Here is a 20,448-nt window from a genome sequence, read left to right as displayed (position 1 = left end):
ACTCTTGCAGGCGTTCATTATAGCCCTAACGTCAGACTTCATCCCACGGCTGGTCTACGTCTACTACTGCAGTAACAATCAAACACTGGTCGGCTACACACAGTGGGGGCTCTCCAAGTTCAACACGTCAGACTTTGAGCCGGACAAGAGAGTCCTTGGGTCCGATGTGTGTTGGCGTGTGACAAAAATATAATATAACAATATAATACAGTACAACTGCGATAACTCGAGGACGCACGGGACTGACCTCAATGCTCGAGTAATCGCAAGTTTCGAGTAATCCATGGTATCATTTGTTTTCACTGTTTTGGTTGGTGATGCTTAACTTCTGGCTGAAAACGCTTTATTTACATGTAAGACTGTGCTTGGAAAAGAAAAGGATTTGTAAAAAGAAATCGCTTAAAGTTACAGTATACTAAACTAAACAATAAGAATGATCGTTCATTCTTTTTTATACCATACATTTTATCATAATTAGTGATTGCTGGTAATAATTTTTTTATCATTAAAACGGTGTAGCTTTTATTGCCTCCGTAGCTCAGTAAATAAGGCGCTTGCGTTACAATCCAGAGGTCCCTGGTTCGATCCGGGGTCGGGGCACATACATGCCAGTCATGTTTCAGCGGAATAATGACTGACAAATAAAGGCTTAGCTCGGCATTAAGACGTGTTTGTTTTTTTTGTTATTTGCGTCTCAAAGGATGGCAATTTACTGTGTATCTCAAACTGCGACTTACTTCACACCTAATCAAGCGTTTTTGTCTGCTTGATTGACCTGTTTTCACAACTCGAATATTTTTAGCACCGACCACACGAGAAAGTGTATGCGAATAATTGCCAGTTAATTAGGTGTGAAATGCCTTTCAGGGACCAGCACACATCCTCGAGTTATCAAAAATCGCATGTTTGAGTTATTGCGGGTATTTTTATATAGAAATTAAGGGAAAATGTTAGGGATTTCCTTTCATGCTCGAGTAATCACCAGTTTTCGAGAAATCGCCAGCTCGAGTTATTGCAATTCTACTCTAACATATTTTGTTTAGAAAGACATTGACATTTTCAATTCTATTTTGTGGGTTGATCAAATACTCGACGTGTTAAAAAAAGAGTACTGTTCCTCCTGAACGAAGTTAAAGAGTTTACACTCATGAAATCCACATCACACATCCATTTCATCACTTGGGCACAACTCTGAAGTTTAATACGTATAAGGTAGTAACTTGTATTTCATGGTATTTTCTTCAGCTCAAATTATTTCAGATTTTAAGTTTTCTTTTTCAAATATATTATTGCAATGTGCAGTGACATTATTAAATGTGACCCAATGCATTATCATATTTATGATTGTCTATAAGGATATAGGGATAATACACGTTTTCGAGGGCATGATCATCTGCGGGAGCTCAAAAAATCCGTTCCTGCCCGAGTGCGCAGCACGAGGGCAGGAACGGATTTTAGAGCGCCTGCAGATGATCATGTCCGAGAAAATGTGTATTTACGCTATTATTGCATAAACAAATCACACATACCAACATAAATTAAAATAACATTGAAAACAATGTTTTGTTCATTCGACATCGACAAAGGAATTATTTTGGAATTTACAGCATGATCGTTGAAGGTACATAATCACTTAAATTTACAGCATAGTCTTTTGAAAGTGTTGAGTAAATAACCTTAACTTCATTGACGTTGCCACTACAATAAAGCTGTTGTCAAGAGAGTGCAGATGGTATAAGTTGAAAAGTGGATTGAAATAGGCATTGCCATTATCCCTGCATGCATTAGGAAACTGGTGCTTATTCAGTTCCCCATTTATGCTTGGAAAGTCGTCGAAAGCTGGAGAAGGGAAGTAACTGCGTGTGGACCAGATTATGGATATGAAAAACACATAACAGGGCTTGAACGGCACGTGAATCGCCTTGTTAATGCACGATTTCTTCCGTTCAAGCCCTCATTTTGCCAAGTTTCTGCACCCCACCAGAGGGCATTATAGATAGAGTTTATGCAATAATATCAATTGAAATACTTCATAGTCAGCATTATTCCAGTAGCCGAGATTTCCACTTACCCTCATCCTTGTACTCAGATTCTTTGAAACTAGAATATTGATTCAATATCTACTAACATGAGCCACATTCTGGGAAAACTGGGCTTAATGCATGTGCGTAGTGTCATCCATGCATGCTGACCAGGAACAACACTTTCCACTTTTATGGAATTTTTGTTTAAATGAGGTGACTCATAAATAAAATCCAGTGAAGGCAGAAAGTGTTGTCCCAGATTAGCCTGTGTGGACTGCACATGCTGATCTGGGTTGACACTTTACATACATGCATTAAGCCCAGATAACCCAGAGGATGCTCATACGATAACTATTCCAGTTGCTAAGATTTTTACTACCCCTATCCTTATACTAAAAGTCTTTCTCTTTAGAATAATTATTCAATAATCTAATCATGCTCTGGGAAAATGGGGCTTAATGCATGTGCTTTAAGTGGTATCCCAGATCAGCCTGTGCAGTCCGCAGTTGGTGAGATTTTCACTACCCCTATCTTTATATTAAAATCATTTTTCTCTAGAATATTAATTCAAAAATCTAAGAACGCTCTGGGATAATGGGGTTCCATGCATGTGCTTTAAGTGTCATCACAGATAAACTTGTACAGTCCGTACAGCCTAATCAGGGATATCACTTTTCGCTTGTATAGTATTCTTTGTTTGAAGGAAGTCTCTAATTAACGAAATATTAGTGTAGGCGGAAAGTGTCGTTCCTGATAAGCCTGTGAGGACTGCACAGGCTAATCTGGGACAACACTTTACGCACATGCATTTAGTCCAGTTTTCGCAGATGGAGGATCATTTGACTTCTACTTCAGGTACCGAGATTTCCGCAGTACAGTCCACACAGGTCAATCAGGAATAACACTTTCAGTCTTAACTTAATTTGTGTCATGAAAATTCTTCCTTAAAAAGAAAAAATACACTAAAAGTGGAAAGTGTTGTCCCTGATTTACCTGTGCGGACTGCAAAGGCTAATCCGTGAGGACACTTTATGCACATGCATTAAACCCCTTTTCACAGAGCAAGGCTAAATATCATTTGCTAAGCCAAAAAGTAATGACTCTAAATCCCACTGTTCTCTCGGATTCTTTGAAGATATATTTGCATACAATTTTACTAAGATTTTGCGCCATTTCCCGACGATAGAGTATATTGAAATAGAGTTTTGCACAGTTTGTTGCATTTGTTTCAAATATGAAATATATCAAATTCTTTATATTGTATACTAAAACTTCACGTCATTCCCCATCTGTACATAAACACTACAATAAAATCAATCACTACAAAGATAACATAATAAAAGCCAGAGCACGACTTCCTATCATTTTATATTATAATGGAAATTATCTCCATTCAGACTGAGCTTCAGAAGGCGAAGGGAAACTCAGTAACGGACATCCTGCTCGGTAAACTGCGGAAGGGAGGGGCGGAGGATGAGAACGGGTCAAGCGCGCGGAAACGTAATGGGAGGGGTGAAGACGATGATGCGATTGTTCGGGTTGATGAAGTGTCAGTGTCCAACATTTGATGAGAGATATGAGGATAGTTAAAAACTTGGAGAAGTCTCTGTAATCTGTTAAATCCCTGCTTTGGTGTATTTTCAACCTTTGCTGAGAGCACTTATATTTTGGTAGATGGAATATGCGACATGTTTTTTTCCCTAAAGAAATGGTGTAAATATTAGGGCTTGTTCAACCAAGCTGCATTTGCAATGATTTATTTGAGGATTGGTTGTCAAAACATTTTGAGGATTAAGTTTGGAAATATATAATCCAATAAGGACATTTTTAAAAGGTGCAACACTTTTCAATTGATTGCCTTGTGTGATTATATGATTGTTTATGTATACCTTTATAATAAGATTGTTTGTCTTCATTGGTTGTGTGATTGTCTTACTTATATCATATGTAATTGAAGGATCCTCATTTTAATGATTGTGCTTTTTTACAAGACTGATATAATGATATACTGGAGTCACATGCCAACGTTATAAATAGTTTCTATATCTCAAATTGGTTTAACAGAATTTAAATACAGACTAAATATTCACCATGCAAACAACAGTTAATAAGTTTCTGGTAATTTATGTGCGATTTTGGTTACACAAATTAAAATTTTTATATTAAGGGGTTGAGCAAAAAAGTATTTTATCTCCTTCGAATATCTATATAATAAAAAAATCTATATTTGTTCTGATTATTTTGTATTTGTACACTGATGCGTACTCAGTAAAGATATAATTGTTTAAGGTATTTAGTGTTTGTTACGTTTTGCATATATACTATTTTCTATACATGATATGTATGTAGTTAACAATCGTAAACACTTGTAAAGTGATTGGAAGTTTTACTTTGTTTTAATAATAGTACTTTCTTTTAATAATTATATATTTGTACTTATTGATACAATTTTAGTGTTTATATATTCATAGTTATTTTCATTGTAATGCCTTATTTTTGTATAAATAATGTTTAATGTTGCTTTTTATGTTAACTAAGGTAATACAGATACAAATAGTTAAACATTAGTATGAAGAAAAAGAGGATTTCTAAGAAATGTGTAATGACACTGGTTGTTATTGGCCAGAGTTGTCTAAGTTTTAGTTTATTTCAACATTTTAACCATAAACTTTTTCATTGTGTTGATATGTACATACGTTATGCTTAAATGTTTCCTGCTTTCATCTATTGAAAATTCAAAATATCAATAAACAATTGGGATGACCATTAACGAAGGAAATTTATTTTACATTCAAGCCGGTTGTGAAGCACCATGCTGGTAACACATGATGCTTATCCTGGTCCCATTGACTGCTGTGTTTGATTTCTACCTCCTGTGGCTATACAAAGACTCAAACATAAATGTTACTTGTTTGTTTTTAAGCATTCAGCCTTTGGCATCCATTTATTTACATGTTTAGGTTATACTAGATTTCTTATCTTAGTTATATTGCATTTTCTTTGATAGACATGAATAAGGATAGTGTATATTTTAAAATACAATATTAGGTTGTCTGTTCTTAACTGTATGGCAATATGTCATAAATTGAAATTGACTTAAATTGTAAATACTTGTGTCTTTATGTGTTCACAACCATTTTATAAATACTAATGATAATAAGTTATAAAACTCAAAGCACATACGTGTCCTTTTATTTTCTGCTTTCCGGTGGTTTGTAGAGAAATATCAGTGAATTAAAACTGATAATTCACTGTTTCAAAAAGTGAAAAATAACAGTGAAAATTATCGATAATTTTCACTGTTTTACTGTGAAATGACATCAATGTTTGACGAAATGACGTCATTATTCCAGCGAAATTCTCCAGTTAAACTCTTTTACAATGTAAATAATCGGTGAAAAAAAGCAAAAATAAATTTAATTTTTTTTTTGGATATGGTGAAATATCGATATGGATTCACTCGTGAACATAGAAAATATATTTTTTCACTAGTGGCTTCGCCACTTTGAACACATTATGTTCTATGATCAATCGTGAATTAAAATCAATATTGCACCGAACCCAACAGATATCCCCTATATATATCATTCAGGAATTATTATTTTTTATCAACTTCCTCTAAATATGTTTGCTTACACAATTTGCAAACTTTGATTTTAATTAATATGCAAATAAATTCAGTTTCTTTTACAATGTGTGTAGTATTTCATGTATTTTATTCTCTATTATTATGATTATTTTTAACATTATTCCCTACTGTTTTATAGTTTGGTAATTATACAACATTTCTGTTTTAATATAGTTCTTTCAACTTATGGCTGTAATTTATACCCAATATTTGTATGTATATACTGTGCAATATACGTATATTTTTATACTTTCATTTTTATGCAACATAAGACTTGAAAAGGTGCACACAATGCTTGTTTTCTATTTTGTTCAACACTATGTGACCTTGAAAAACGTATGTATTAATGGGTGATATCATTGAACAAATATACTATTTTATTGTTTATACACATGTTTTAGCATTATATTACCAATTTTAATATAAGATCTAGTTGTGTTATTTCTTGAAGTTCTTTATGAATCATTCACCACTTTCAGGTCTTTTTAATTGATAACCGCTATTCAAATTATGTGCATTGTTTGACATATGTATGGTCATTTATAAAGAAAAAATACGACATAATGAACAAGGTAAAAACTAGATTTGGTGTAAAAGCTTAACAAAATTAAGGTTAGTGAACTCAACAAGTATCAATCCGAATGTTAAGGAAACATTGTTATCTATTGGATTTAACATAATCTGAATTAACTGAATAATCATGTGGATAGGAACATTAATTTGAGAACTGAATCTATAATACATCACCGACTCTTCATGATTCAATATACGCTCCGTGAATACATGTATTGTTGATATTTTCACAGTTATCAAAGTGTGACGTTAATTATTGTAATATCTTTAGAGTTCTTTTACCCAAGCATAACTGTAACAGATGCCTGAAATATTTTTGAAATATTTGAGATATTGATTAATTTGTTTTCATTTGTTGATGTATTGCTAAAGCCTATGCCAACCTTCGCACAGCCCTTCCCCCACACCGCTTAGAGCATTGTCCGTGTCCAGAGTGAAGGGGTGTGTTGTTCATAACATATAAGTGTGAACCATTTGAATATCTCAAACTATTTGATACTGCATGCATGAATCTCTTATGTATATCTTACCATGTTGATATCTGTATCTTTTATAAATCAATAAAAACAGTATCAAAGTAATTTGAATTTCTCTTTAATCATACCCTTCAATGAGAAGTGCAATGTCTTATGAAAACAACGTCACCCATTAATACACTTACAAGCAAAATGTGAATACCCTGTGGTGAAGTTTGTACTTCGCCCCAACGGAACATCAACCCAAAATAATCGACAATAAACAAAATAAACTTTTTTTCAAATGAGCCAATTATTTTTTATTCGGTTTAATATAGTTTCAACCTTTTTATTTCAGCTTGATTGCATCGACAAGCATGAAGCTTATTTAAATGCTCTCGAGTCTGTCTCTTTGGACTAAGAACCAGTACTTGTTGTCTGAGGACGACAGAGGAAACGCTGCCACAGTGGGGATCGAGCCCAGGCCCTCCTGGTTGCTAGGCAGACACCATATATGCTTCACTACGGCAACATTATTAAAGTTGTTGCAAATACATATTTCCATCTTTTAAGGGACCAGTTTACAGTTTGGAAAAAATATTTTTTTTAAAGATAACCTTAAATTCAAGAAAGAATGTATCCATTGAAATCATACAACCAAACTAAGACTCCTCACTAAGAAACATGTTACACATGTCTTTTTGTTTATGTCAAATTGTCAGAAAATAAAGCATTTGTTATCCATTTATAATCTTATTTGAAATCTCTTACGCTTTATCACGGCCGGAGGTTGTGTCCAATGTAAGTATCTTTCATAATACTTCATTCATGCTGATCGAACAGTTTAGTGATGAAATTTAACCTTATCTGATCCATTTAATGCACAACTGATGGACGGGTTTTAAAGGCATTTTTTATAACATTTAAACACGTTTAGCATTTTTACTTTCTGTGAATTATTGATGAATCAACCATTGATCTGGAGTTGCAGTCAAGAGTGGATTGATGATGCATCATTACGCTTAATGCAATTATTTTAAACCTTTGTATTGTGTCGCCTGACAATGGTCAGGGGACATACAGGTGTTCGCTCATAACTTTTGTGTCCCTTCAGATATTGCTTTCATATTTAGTATGCATGTGTATCTGGACAACACCTTTCTATGCGCATACAATTGTTTACCCTGTGACCTTGACCTCAAACTTGATATCAGCGTTCAGGTTTCGATATCTGCAACCGTGATTCGAAAAAGGCTCATAACTTGTGTGTCCCTTTAGATATTGCTTTCATATTTGGTATGCATATGTATCAGAAAACACCTTTCCATGCGCATACAATTGTTTATCCCTGTGACCTTGACCTTGAATCTGAGGTCAGCGTTCAGGTTTTGAAATCTGCGACCGCGATTCGAAAAAGGCTCATAACTACTGTGTCCCTTCAGATATTGCTTTCATATTTGGTATGCAGGTGTATCAGGACCAAACCTTTTCATGCGCATAAAAATTTTGACACCATTGACCTTGACCTTTAACTTAGGTCAGCGTTCAGGTTTCGAAATCTGCAACCGCGATTCGAAAAAGGCTCATACCTACTGTGTCCCTACATATATTGCTTTCATATTTGGTACGCATGTGTATCTGGACAACACCTTTCCATGCGCATGAAATTGTTGAACTTGGGGTCCGCGTTCAGGTTTCGAAATCTGCGACCACGATTCAAAAAAAGCTCATAAAGGCTATGTCCCTTCAGATATTGCTTTCATATTTGGTATGCATGTGTATCTGGACAAGACCTTCCATGCGCATAAACGTTTTGAGCCTTGTGACCTTGACCTTGCAGTTAGGGTCCGCATTTAGATTTCGAAATCTGCGACCACGACCAAAAAAAAAGTTCATAACTACTATGTCTTGTGCTTTATTTTAAACATTTTTAATTATAATAATAATAATAATAAACGACTTGATATTTGTGAACTTTGACAGTTATAAAGATGTTGGTGAACTAGAAACGTACTACATCCACTACAAACCTGTGTGGATAGCAGTTTAGAATTGAAGATAATTCACAATTTATAGCACAAAGGAGGGCATATTGTGTTTTTTTCTTTCTGTGTGTTTTTGTTTGTTTGCTATTAGATTTACAATATTCATACAAAATTATGTTGGTCATTCATTGAAAAAAGTTTTGCTTATTCAATATGTTACTAAATAAAACAAAAAAGGGTATGTAACAACATGAAGAATTAATGCCCCATCCCCGATATAATAGTAAACAAGTAACACAGGTATGCTACCATCAGACGACACATCCAACTTGCGGAGTTCTAGTTTTAGCTCGATTGCATCGAAAGCCACAGGCTTATCGAAACGCTATCGAGTCCGTTTCCTGGGCCCAAAACCAGTACTTGGTTTCTTTGGGGAAGATCTAGAGAACGCTCCCCGAGTGGGGATCGAACCCACGACCTCCCAATTACTAGGCGGACACCCTATCCATTACGCCACGGAGAACTAACTTTGTAGTTTACCAGATTAACCAAGTCGTATGTACTAAAAAGCCCTTGTATTTTTAGACATTAAATCGTCGGTTTTAGGAACAATATAAGCAATGTGACTTGTATTATTCAATGTGTGTGAGGTATAATTAAAAAAAATATAATTGCTTAATAACTTTGGCTGACATGAACACTAATATTCAATATTATTTCCAATACCAACATTGGTCTTCTTATATTCATGTCTTTGTATTTATTTGCGTCTACTATAAAGAATCTCAAATGTTCGCTTATTTTAAAAAGAAACTCTGTTTCGGATACAAAATGTCAGAAGTACTATTTTCAGTGCACTTTTAGAATTGACCAAAATTTATATATCAGAACACATTTTTACCCACTATTTGTTTTATGATAAAGTAAAAGAGATTTAATACAAACTGCATTTATGCGAGATTTAAGGATGTTTTATCATACTGTTCTGCACTTGAAAGACAAGCCTTTTAATTGTTGTCAGTTATTCATGTTCTTAAACGCTTTCCACTCAGAGCGAATATTTAATTTAACTAGACATACCCGTTCATTGTTTTGCAAAGTGTACTCAAACTGATATCTTTCATCCAATGCAGACACCAAATCACTCTTGAAAAATGAATGGCAATGTAGCTTACGCATGAATTGAGTCATAGGTTATCATTGGTATGGAGTTGTTTGCCGAACACTGGTGAATTAAATAGTGTGGTCTTTGTCAGATTATCAAATTTCTTAAATGTTGTTCTCTAAAGTAATTATAATAATATCATGCACACATTCATTATGTTCACAGAAAGTTATTACTCATTTACTCAATTCATAGTGGTTATTTATTGTACCCCCTCTAAAGTGTTTTATATGTCGGCTCCCTATTTTGATAAAAATAAATATTGACTTTTTATCGCCCTCCAAGGGCAGAGGGATATAGAATTGGCGTTGTCCGTCCGTCTGTCCTTCCGTTAGTTGAAAAACTTTCCAGGGCTATTTCTCAGATACCATATTATCCTTTAACATGAAACTGCATGGATTAATTGATATTAATGAGGAAGTGCCATGCTTAAGAACCATAATACTTCATTTTCTTAAATAAGTTATTTCCCTTTTTAGATTGTGTTTGATGTAACTTTTTAGGGCTCTATCTCAGATACGATACAAGATTTCAACATAAAATTCATGGGTGTGTAGAAATCAATGGGAGAAAGTGCCATTCACAAGCACCATAGCCCTATTTTTTTAATAAGAGTTAGTTCCCTTTTTGTAGGATGTAACTTTTCAGGGCTATACCTCAGATACGCTACGCGATTTCAACATGAAACTGTATGGTTGTATCAATAAGGCGAATGGCAATGCGTAAAAAAATAACCCTACATTTAAATATGTTTTAGGATTATACCGTTTATGAAGGGATTTGCATCCATTTATAACACAAAATATATTTTTCGGGGGATATCAAATCACCAAATTTGCTTATTTATTTTGTTGTTATCATGTCAAATTCTGTTTTATTCTCAAGCACGAATGCATACAAATAATTTTAAACGGATTAAATGTTGATTTAGCTATGAAGTATTGCTGAGGTGTATAATATTGATGTTTGATTGATGACTGTTTTTTAGACACAAGATTGAAGTATATATGTCAATTCAAGTCTGATCATAGACAATTGTTCAATGTGTACATTAAAATAAATCACGATGTCTTCAGCTGATAGTTACGAACAACTTGGTAATCTAAGACCTAATGTGGTTGTGTCAGTCTCTTTAAAATTCTATGCCCGATTTTATTGCATGGGTTTAATTAATCAGCTACCTTATCGGTACTATATTTGACTGAATTATATTAACCTAACAGTTTAAACATTGGTACTCTTTATTTGCGTTGATGGATTTGTTATTTCCAAAGTTCTAATGTAGCTTTCACATTTCAAAAAGTTCGACTTCAGTCATTAGTTAAACCAATTTAAATTGTAAATACAGACACTGATAACCGCGTTTAAGGCCAAGGTCTTTAGCTTAAAGCTAGAAGCAATCTGGCATGGCTCAACTAGGAAGTATTCAGATTAACTGGTAGTAATTAAAATTAATATCATTATCATATCGTAAGTCTCATCATGATAGTTTAAATTTTATTACATTGAAGGAACAACAGTTTTCATTTAATAACAAAAATACATAAAATAAAAACTGTTTTACAGAAATAAACAAGTGCCATGCTTTCACAGGAGTTACGAAGTCATATGTGTTTGTATCGCTTTAAGGAAAAAAAAACGCGACATTTAAAAATAGCGGATTTTTTTGTCTTAGCCAGACGATCAAATTCAAAGGATTATTTGTCTAGTGGATTTATGCGAACATATTGTGCAACCTGTCCCTTATCTCGTGGCACATGACCTAGTATTAAATAATCCTCCTGGATTTCTTATCACCCACGTAGTGTACCCAGTTACTGCGATCTAGAAGTACCGAACTGTCGACAAGGCATTTTAGTTAAAATTGAACCTCTGATTAAGAAGAAATGTCTTTATCGTAGAAAATGGATTGCAACAGAATTCTACTGTTATTTCATATTGTTATATTCTGCAATTTACAGCCGATTGTGCCAGGTAATTTGCTAAATGTTCGGATATTGTTTCATACAATTTAACGTGTATAAATATTCCCGAATAAAGGAACTTTTAATCATTTATAGCATAATCTGTTGTGTGAGTGTGTCTCTGTGTTTCTTTTATTCATCTTTTTTACAACGATGGATATAACCAATGATGTATGTATAACTGTGTATGTGTAGGTTTTTAAATAAGCAATTGAATATTTTATACGATCTTTTGTTGGAGTGTTGCTTAATATAAGAGTTGAGTCTAAATAAGTTATAGATGTAACATCAGACTCAAACCTATTCAAGAGGCCATATGCTTGCGTCATTTTTTATCGAAGTCTTACGGAAAGTTATTCGTCGCAACTTTCGCTAGTCTAGTAAATTAATAAGGTTAGAGTGCTAGATACAGCCCAGGTCTACACTAACGCAGCTTCAGGCGCGGGCGGATCTCATTAACTTCGAAATTCACAGCCCAAACGGCATGAAAACAAAATGACATAGGGTCGCGTGACCTTTCTTTACAAACTGTATTGTTTGGCCCCGTTCAAGTATGAGCTAGGTAATATAGATGAGCGTGTAATTCTGAGATATTTTTTGTTTGCGTTACTTAAAAGCCTTTTTAAAAGAAAAATGTGGTATGAGCCGGTTATATACAACTGTGCCTTGTTCACGTAGTGTGTCCGCTCATTACTTGTATTTAAGTCGATTCTCAATACGAGAAATTAATATAAACGATGTAATGCTAGGAACTGTAAGCATTCTAAAACTGCCAAACTTCTTTGACATAAAGGAAATCTTAACAGGATTTATTTTCCTCAAATATAATGACGTTACTAGTACACCACACAACAATTAACGGAATTCCCCCGGACAAAGGTTTAATGCCTGAAATATTTCAAAATATAATTCATCCTCGAACATTGACTTTTAACAACTTTAGTATTCCAAAATATTTGCTTTTAAATGTAGTTTAAAAATAAAAATGACTAACGATTTACTTCCATGCCAAGTGTTAGATGTTTAAAATATATAACACAACTTTGTGATAAAAGACCTTTGATTGACACACGCTTGTTCGGTCAGTATTTATAGTCGCCTGTGGTGTTTTGTGGTATTTTTTATTAAGCAAGGTTATAACTATAGTGCAACAAACTGTGACATTTCCCCACTTTTCAAATGTATTTTTGTCTAGGTGAAACATATGAAAAATCATTCACACAGTATATCGTGCTAGACATGGGGAAGAGTTTGTTTTAATTCTATTAATATTATAATATTATATTATCTACCAGGGACAAATTATTTTAACAATAATTATTTCTTTAAACATAACATAGGGAAGCTGGATGGCAAGTTCTTATTACAATTTTGTTTAATACCAACGCATAAACTGTGCGTGGAAATAATGCGGATGCTATAAAACTTACATGTTATGATTTCGCTTTTCTTTTTTAAATTCAAGCTGTACTTGCATCTACCATCCCATCATCGGATGTCGATACCAACAGCGACAACAAGCGCGCGCGCCCCTGTCAGCCACCCATCGAATGTCGATACCAACATGACAGAAGCGACAACAAGCACACGCGCCCATTCCAGCCAATCATTGAATGTCAATACCATCAAAAAGGAAGCGACAACAAGCGCATGCGCCCCAGCCAGCCAATCATTGAATTCCGATACCAACAAAGCAGAAGCGACAACAAGCGCACGCGAATCTGTCAGCCAATCATCGAATGCCTATACCAACACGTCAGTAGCGACAACAAGCGCACCGTTATCCTCAACATCATCAAACGTAACTAGCGATCAAGGTTAGTGTTTAATCATGAATTAATAGTGTGAAAAAAAACAATTTGTTCTTATCACTGCTATTATTTCAGTGCAGAAATGTCATGTTTTATCATTAGGTATAAACTAAATACACAACTTTAGGAAGTAAATTATTGTAACACACTTGACGTACCGTTTATAACGCATATCGGCGGTTGATCACTCCAGGTCTTGTTTGCGTAACAGAGCCGGGTTACATTGCCGAACAACGTATATCCAATGTTGCACTTGTACATGGCAGTGGAAAGATATGTTGTTCCATTAATAGTGACCACTTCTCCATGGTGCGGATACGTCAGGTTCCCACAATCTAAAAATAGCGGAACAAAACTGCTCGGTTTCTTTAATTTTTATACTTTATAGCAAACACTATGTATACTTCGAAAAGATATTGAATGTTATATTATTACAATTATATATTATTTAAGCGTATACAATTATATATATGTGAGCTTAGTATATATATATATATATATATATACCTTTTTTGTTAAGTCGTTTTGAGAACATGTATTTGAAGTTGTTTATTGGTCGAAACATGAACCCAATATATAATTTCTATCGATTATCCGTTCATGTTGAATATCATTGTTTTAGAGCCTGTGATCATTTCCTTTGGAACAAATGGAACAAGATTCAATGGTGACAACGAAATCTTAGATACATTTCAAATACCAAACAGGTTTCCGTACTTCGGAACATACTACACGTTATTCAGGGTAGTGTATCCATTGTATTATAATATTCCAATGGTATGTACGTTACATATTAGACAAATGGAAACAAAGCCTTACCGATATTAAACAATGTTTAATTACAAGTTTGTCCCTTAATATTGTTCTTTAACTGGTGTCACATCCTACCTTATTTTAACATCGTGTGAATGCAATAAATGCTAGCATTTAATTTAAATTAATACCATGTAATATAGGGGTGCTGACTCTTTCTGGATGACGCTCGCACATTGTGCTTTATCTAAATTATGCAATGTTTCAAACAATAACGATGTGTGTTCCAGCCAAGCATGGATGGATTCCTCGCTCTCAACTTCCAGCCACTTTACAATCAATATGGGGGCGAAACTCCCGGCGAATGGACAACTGCTATTCAGAAGCATATCGTCATTGCCCCGCTATGGACTAACATTAACAGCCGAAATATATCAAATGGTGGTCTTTGGATCCACGTATTGACTGACAAAGACAAGTCTGACGTGGTAAAAATCCAGGACCTCATTCGCCAATACACCAACCAGACTGAGTTTAATGTCAGTGTGGCCCTGGTCGCCACGTGGAAACACGTTACTATTCACTCGCCTTACGAACCCGGATATGAACTCGTCACTCATCAGGTTAATTACAAATAGTGTTTTAATCGATATTTTTTACAATTATGAATTATGTATGACCTAACTGTGCACATAACACCAGTACACCAGTTTCTGCTCGCTTTTTGTTATAACTTATCATTTGACGTTTTTCGCAATATAAGTCATTTAACACTGAACATAATCAGACAGAAATTTGTGTACTTTCGTAAATAAAGAAAACACAATTAAACATTTAAAGGGATCTTTTCACGCTTTGGTAAATTGACAAAATTGAAAAAAGTTGTTTCAGATTCTCAAATTTTCGTATTGGTTATGATATTTGTGAGGAAACAGTAATACTGAACATTTACCATGCTCTTATATAGCCATTATATGCATCTTTTGACGATTTTAAAACCTAAAAATTATAAAGCGTTGCAACGCGAAACGATTGAATAATTTGGAGAGTTCTGTTTTTGTCGTTAAATTTTGTGAAACTACGAAGATTTCTTATATAAGGTATAAAATACGTTGAAAATGTGTACTCGGCGGAATAGCTCAGTAGGCTAAAGCGTTTTTACTTCAGGACTCTGGCAGGACTCCAGGGGTCACTGGTTCGAAACCTGCTCCGGGCAATGTTTTTTTCCTTTTTTAAATTTTATTCTTGATTTTTTTCTCGAGCTTTTACGATCCAATGTTTACATTTATCAATATAAAGCATTTAATGAATAAGTTATAAAATGCCAAAATCTGTGAAAAGGCCCCTTTAAGTTACTTACAGTTCGTTCGAAGATGCAAGTTTAATGTATTTTTTACTGAAAAAAATGCATGGTTTATTTTCAGCACATCCACTTCTATGTATATATGAATTTTGCTATTGCATTTACAGAACCTTTCCATGCAAGTCATATTAGTGACAGATGGTATGTACACGTACATTATGTTCAACTACGACAGAGAACAATTCAGCATCAGACCACTAACGGGAGTACCTGTTGCCAGTGGTTTCACGCATTTGGACTATTCCGCATCCGTTCTGTCAACAAGAAACAACTTTACAAATCTAAATAAGGAATCAAACGTTTACCCGGGTAATTTATGAGACCACTTTAATATTCGGAGAATGAATATTATCATGAAGAGTGTTTATATTGTAATCTGATCAGACTAAATAAAGATATAAATAGCTGCAACTTGAAGAAACTTGTAAGGAATTTGTAGCAATACTGCAGTTAAAAAAATAATATTAAATCTTCAATATAACCTTTATTTTTTTGTTACGAAAACAACTACAAGTTATTGACTAAATAGGCTATGGTTTCGGATAGAACTATGATATATGGTAACGTTTGGAAAATGCCGTCTGGTTTTATTCAATAGTTAATTACTCATTAAGCTTGTTATCATCATTTTAAAGTTGATTTTTTGCGTTATAATTTGATAAAAGTGTTTACTCAATGTTGTCTTTTGCATAGGATTTCCGGGCCGATGGCTGTATAACGTTACAACTATAACCGCCTCAATGTGGAATGAGACCAGATGTTTGCAGTTTGTGAAGGAAAATAACCGCACATTAAAGAGCTGGATAACAGAACAGCTTGTGTATGCACTACCATGCCCCTGCCAAGAGGTGCTTATGTTAGAGGTATGACATTCAATAGTGTGTGAGTTCTAATTTGTGTATGAATTCAGCTTCATTCAAGAATTACATATTAACTATTATTGATAATATATTTAGTACAATAAACTGTATTTACTCAATTACTGGGTTGAAGTGAAGTGTGTTTATATACAGTAACCAATAGAAGAGCATTACTTATAGGCCATTTCCTCCTGTGTATTCTATTTTTAAAAAGGATTGCCTGTATGAAATACCTACTACAAGCATATGTTTATCCATTTGTGCTAAGTGTCATAATATCAACGGACTTCATTATTTAGTATTTCGTTCATTTAGCTTATAAACATAGATCACGGGGCAGATATAAACTGGTGGCCGTATTCATCCTTTGTATTGTTATATGTTTTAGGATTACACGTTTACTCGGAAAGATGAGATATTACCTGGTATTGGAACCAAGTTCACCCACACGACATGCTACGAGTCCCGGTTCTTCAGCGCCTACGGGATCAAACAGAGATGCTGCTACATGTTAGTTAGCATTTTTAATTTAAGTAAAATTATATAAGAAATTTGTTTAATTCAGGCGACATCCGTGTGTTCATATTGTGTTGTGTGTCTTGTGTTTTAATTGTTCAATCCGTGTTTTAACTGTTACTTTGAAAATACCGTGTTTTCAGGTTTAGCAAACTACAGTCTCAGTATCCGGGGGCTGTAGCAGCGGAGTTTGAGAACACCACCATTGCATCACTCCTCCAGGAACGCTACTACCAGTGCTGCTCTCCTGAGGGCAGCCAGAAATACTGTCACTTGTACCAGCAGATCAATCCGCCTGATGACTGCTCCAGATACACAATCAGCGATGAGATACCACTGGAGGACAAGAAAGACACTCCACAAATTAAAGACGTGTCGGTGGATGTGGAGAAATTAGCAACGAATCCTCGAAATCGGGTCGTGAGAAATGTACAAAGTGATGGTGAGCAGAGAAAATCCATATCAAATGTTGACAGTATTAATAACGTGTCCATGTTTATGACTATGTACAGAAATCTGAAAAAGATGTTTGGGTTCGGATAAAAAAATATGATTTTTCCCGAAGGTAATCATATAACTTGACATGAATTGACGTATTGCATAATTTGTGTGCAGTAGCGTGTAAGTTTGAAGAAATGTATGTGGTGATTTTTTCCAGTCATAAACATTATTGTTTCCATACATATAGAACATGTTGCAGTGTTAGTGTAGTGTGTGTATTGTGTGATGATGATACCAGTATTAACATCGTGTGTTGACATATTAATCAGAAAAGGTTGTAATATATACACATTATTTTCAATTTTAAAACGTCTTCTCCCTTTCTTGAATTCAATACTTGGTGCTCGATTGTGCCGCGTATTGTTTCATTTAGTAATAAACTAAAGATCGGGCGAAATGAACACACTAATGTTTATAATGAAGTTTGTAAGTGTAAGGGTATTTATAATTATCTGCCCCTCATTAAGAGCCTGTCACGTACACGTTGTACAAATCGCTCATCAATTGCTGCTTTAATTCATTTAAGGTTTTATGGTAGAAGATTTACATTCTTAACGGCAAGACTTTCGATGTCATTTGTGTTATCAAGTTGCTTTTAATGCGTTGTATCAAAATAGTTACATTAATCCCTACTTGTATACCTTAATTGAATAAACATACTCGTCATATGAAACCTTCTATAATTGTGATTACATAAAACGTACACGTTATTGAACTTAGCAATAAAATATTCATGTATCTTAGACTTCATCATTTTTGTATTATTGATTAAACCGACGTGATTGTTTTACCTTTCTTTTTTCTAAAAATAATAAATCTGCCTCGGCTATTCTCTAGCAATTGACAATTATATTCACGTCTGACAGAGCAACATAATGACAATCAGTTGTGCAGCCTGAAAAAGTAACTACCACTGACCTATGAAACTCTTAACATATTATGTCCTCAAATATGTGAAAAATACAACAATAACACCATATCCGACGATTGCACATTTTCATTATAGTAAACTTATATTAATCTAAGCACGCTGACGTACGATTTACAAAAAGAACACTAACTACACAAACCTAAAATATATCCAAAGCAACTTTCGTCATGGCCCATTTAGTACTACGATAACAACATATTTTACAGCGCAAAACTAGCATCAAAATGTCACACCTTTATGGCAATTCACACCATGGCATACACCAAACGTACATTATCAATGTAATTTGAAGAAAATAAGGAAACAGAGTACTCGATAGGTTATTAATCATAAATTGTTATTCACGAATAGTCGTCTACTTGGATGGAAAATATATGATCATATATGTTTATTGATGCCTAACACAGCTTCTTGACGCCAACAATCTTGATTGTATTGATAAATATGAAAATTGGAATATTGCGATAAGAAACAAAATGGAAATTATATTTTTAAAAGTAAAGTGTTTCTGCTTGATTTAAGCATGTTTTGAAAAGGACGTATTAAAGATACCTGAGAACGAACACCGAGAGCAGAGAATGAGGCTTAAACAGGGAACATCTCAAATTCGTCTAAGTGTATACAATACACCGAGTTATTTTGACAAGTTAAACTTCTGAAGACCCGTAACGGTTAAGAACGAGACTTTTAAAGAATAATCATTTCGTCGACCAACCAGCTCGGCACAAACTTGAAATGTCAGAGATAGCATCCGTCTCGGATGTTGCCACACTCAATTCTAGCATCTGTAGCTTTGTATTTCAGCAATCAATTATTCTATACATATCCTTTGTTAAAACATAATATTATTCCGACGTATGACAAAACGGCGACCATTCGCGCCGTTCCATCTCAATGATTATCTACATATGAACTTACCATATCGTAGATGTTGTATCTCAATTAAATACAATCCTTAAGAGGGAAGCTCCGCACCTACTTGTGCCACCTTGCCTTCATGCACTTCGTAAACCAAGCTATACTTGGGAAAATTGCCGTTTAAATTTCATTCTATCCAAAAAATCATCTTGCACGTGTGACAACTGCATTAAATTACGTTTAAAAGTGACTGGTGTTTTACATAACAAATTTGTTTAATATTGTTAATATGTTGAAATTGAAAATGTCCGATTGTGTCTGAGTTGTCCCCGGTGATTTTTAAAAAGCAATATCATTTGTAAGCAAACATGTACAATACGTATTTATTTTATATTGAAAAATGCAGAAATGCAACCGATTGAAATGACAAAAATACACTAACTTTATATAGGACCATATTCAGAAACTGACGTTAATCAGGAGATGGCTGAGAAAGAAACACACGATACGTAAGACACGTCCTACTGAAGCAAAAGAGCATATACATTTAAAACAAGATCAACGCGAACTCCAATGTATATGTATTTTGCTTTCAAAAACAGGCACGAAGATCTCGCGCATTTGCGATGTATACATAGGACGCTAAAGTGTATTTTAATTCTTTCTCATCAGAATTTTAAATAAAGATATTAATATAATTGATTGACCACGGAAATAAAGTTGCGCCAAGACTGTCGCCAATTTCATCTTATTAAATACATTTTATACAGTTAAATTGATAACCAGTACATTGTATTGTAATCTACAGCTGACCTAAAGAAAGTTCAGGACAGGATATTTTACTTGCTTAAACACAGAGAGAAATGCTCGTAAATAAGATCACTGAATACAACTTTAGAATTGGATGTTTGTGTATATTGGTGTATAATTTGACACGGTGTTGTTATACGCATGGTTTGTTTAAGTCAGGAGAGTATATAAGAATGGCGAGCTCGATACCTATTGGGGGGTGGGGGGCATCGGAAGTCTCTGGTCTTGGGATGCATTGCAACCCATGGCGT

At 34.4% G+C, this 20,448-nt stretch overlaps 1 protein-coding gene across 1 annotated transcript; it reads left to right on the top strand.

The window, feature by feature from the left end:
* Positions 1–14,654: 14,654 nt before the first annotated feature.
* Positions 14,655–17,907, top strand: LOC127853902 (mucin-like protein). Its single transcript, XM_052388703.1, has 5 exons — positions 14,655–14,981; positions 15,829–16,030; positions 16,415–16,584; positions 16,970–17,091; positions 17,241–17,907. The coding sequence occupies exons 1-5, from the start codon at positions 14,655–14,657 to the stop codon at positions 17,638–17,640; spliced, it is 1,221 nt and encodes a 406-aa protein (XP_052244663.1). The 3' UTR covers positions 17,641–17,907.
* Positions 17,908–20,448: the final 2,541 nt, after the last annotated feature.

This window comes from Dreissena polymorpha, chromosome 12 (genome assembly GCF_020536995.1).
Source record: "Dreissena polymorpha isolate Duluth1 chromosome 12, UMN_Dpol_1.0, whole genome shotgun sequence".
In the NCBI taxonomy this organism is placed as follows: domain Eukaryota; kingdom Metazoa; phylum Mollusca; class Bivalvia; order Myida; family Dreissenidae; genus Dreissena; species Dreissena polymorpha.
Note: the sequence above shows the minus strand (reverse complement) of the source record. Positions and strands in the feature narration are given on the sequence as shown.

What these genes read in the sequence shown, in the direction of transcription:
- LOC127853902 (XM_052388703.1), top strand. Translation starts at nt 14,655, where the DNA reads ATGGATGGATTCCTCGCTCTCAACTTCCAGCCACTTTACAATCAATAT. An exon ending in ATGAACTCGTCACTCATCAG is followed by an intron (nt 14,982 to 15,828) that starts GTTAATTACAAA and finishes TTGCATTTACAG; the next exon opens with AACCTTTCCATGCAAGTCAT. An exon ending in AAACAGAGATGCTGCTACAT is followed by an intron (nt 17,092 to 17,240) that starts GTTAGTTAGCAT and finishes CCGTGTTTTCAG; the next exon opens with GTTTAGCAAACTACAGTCTC.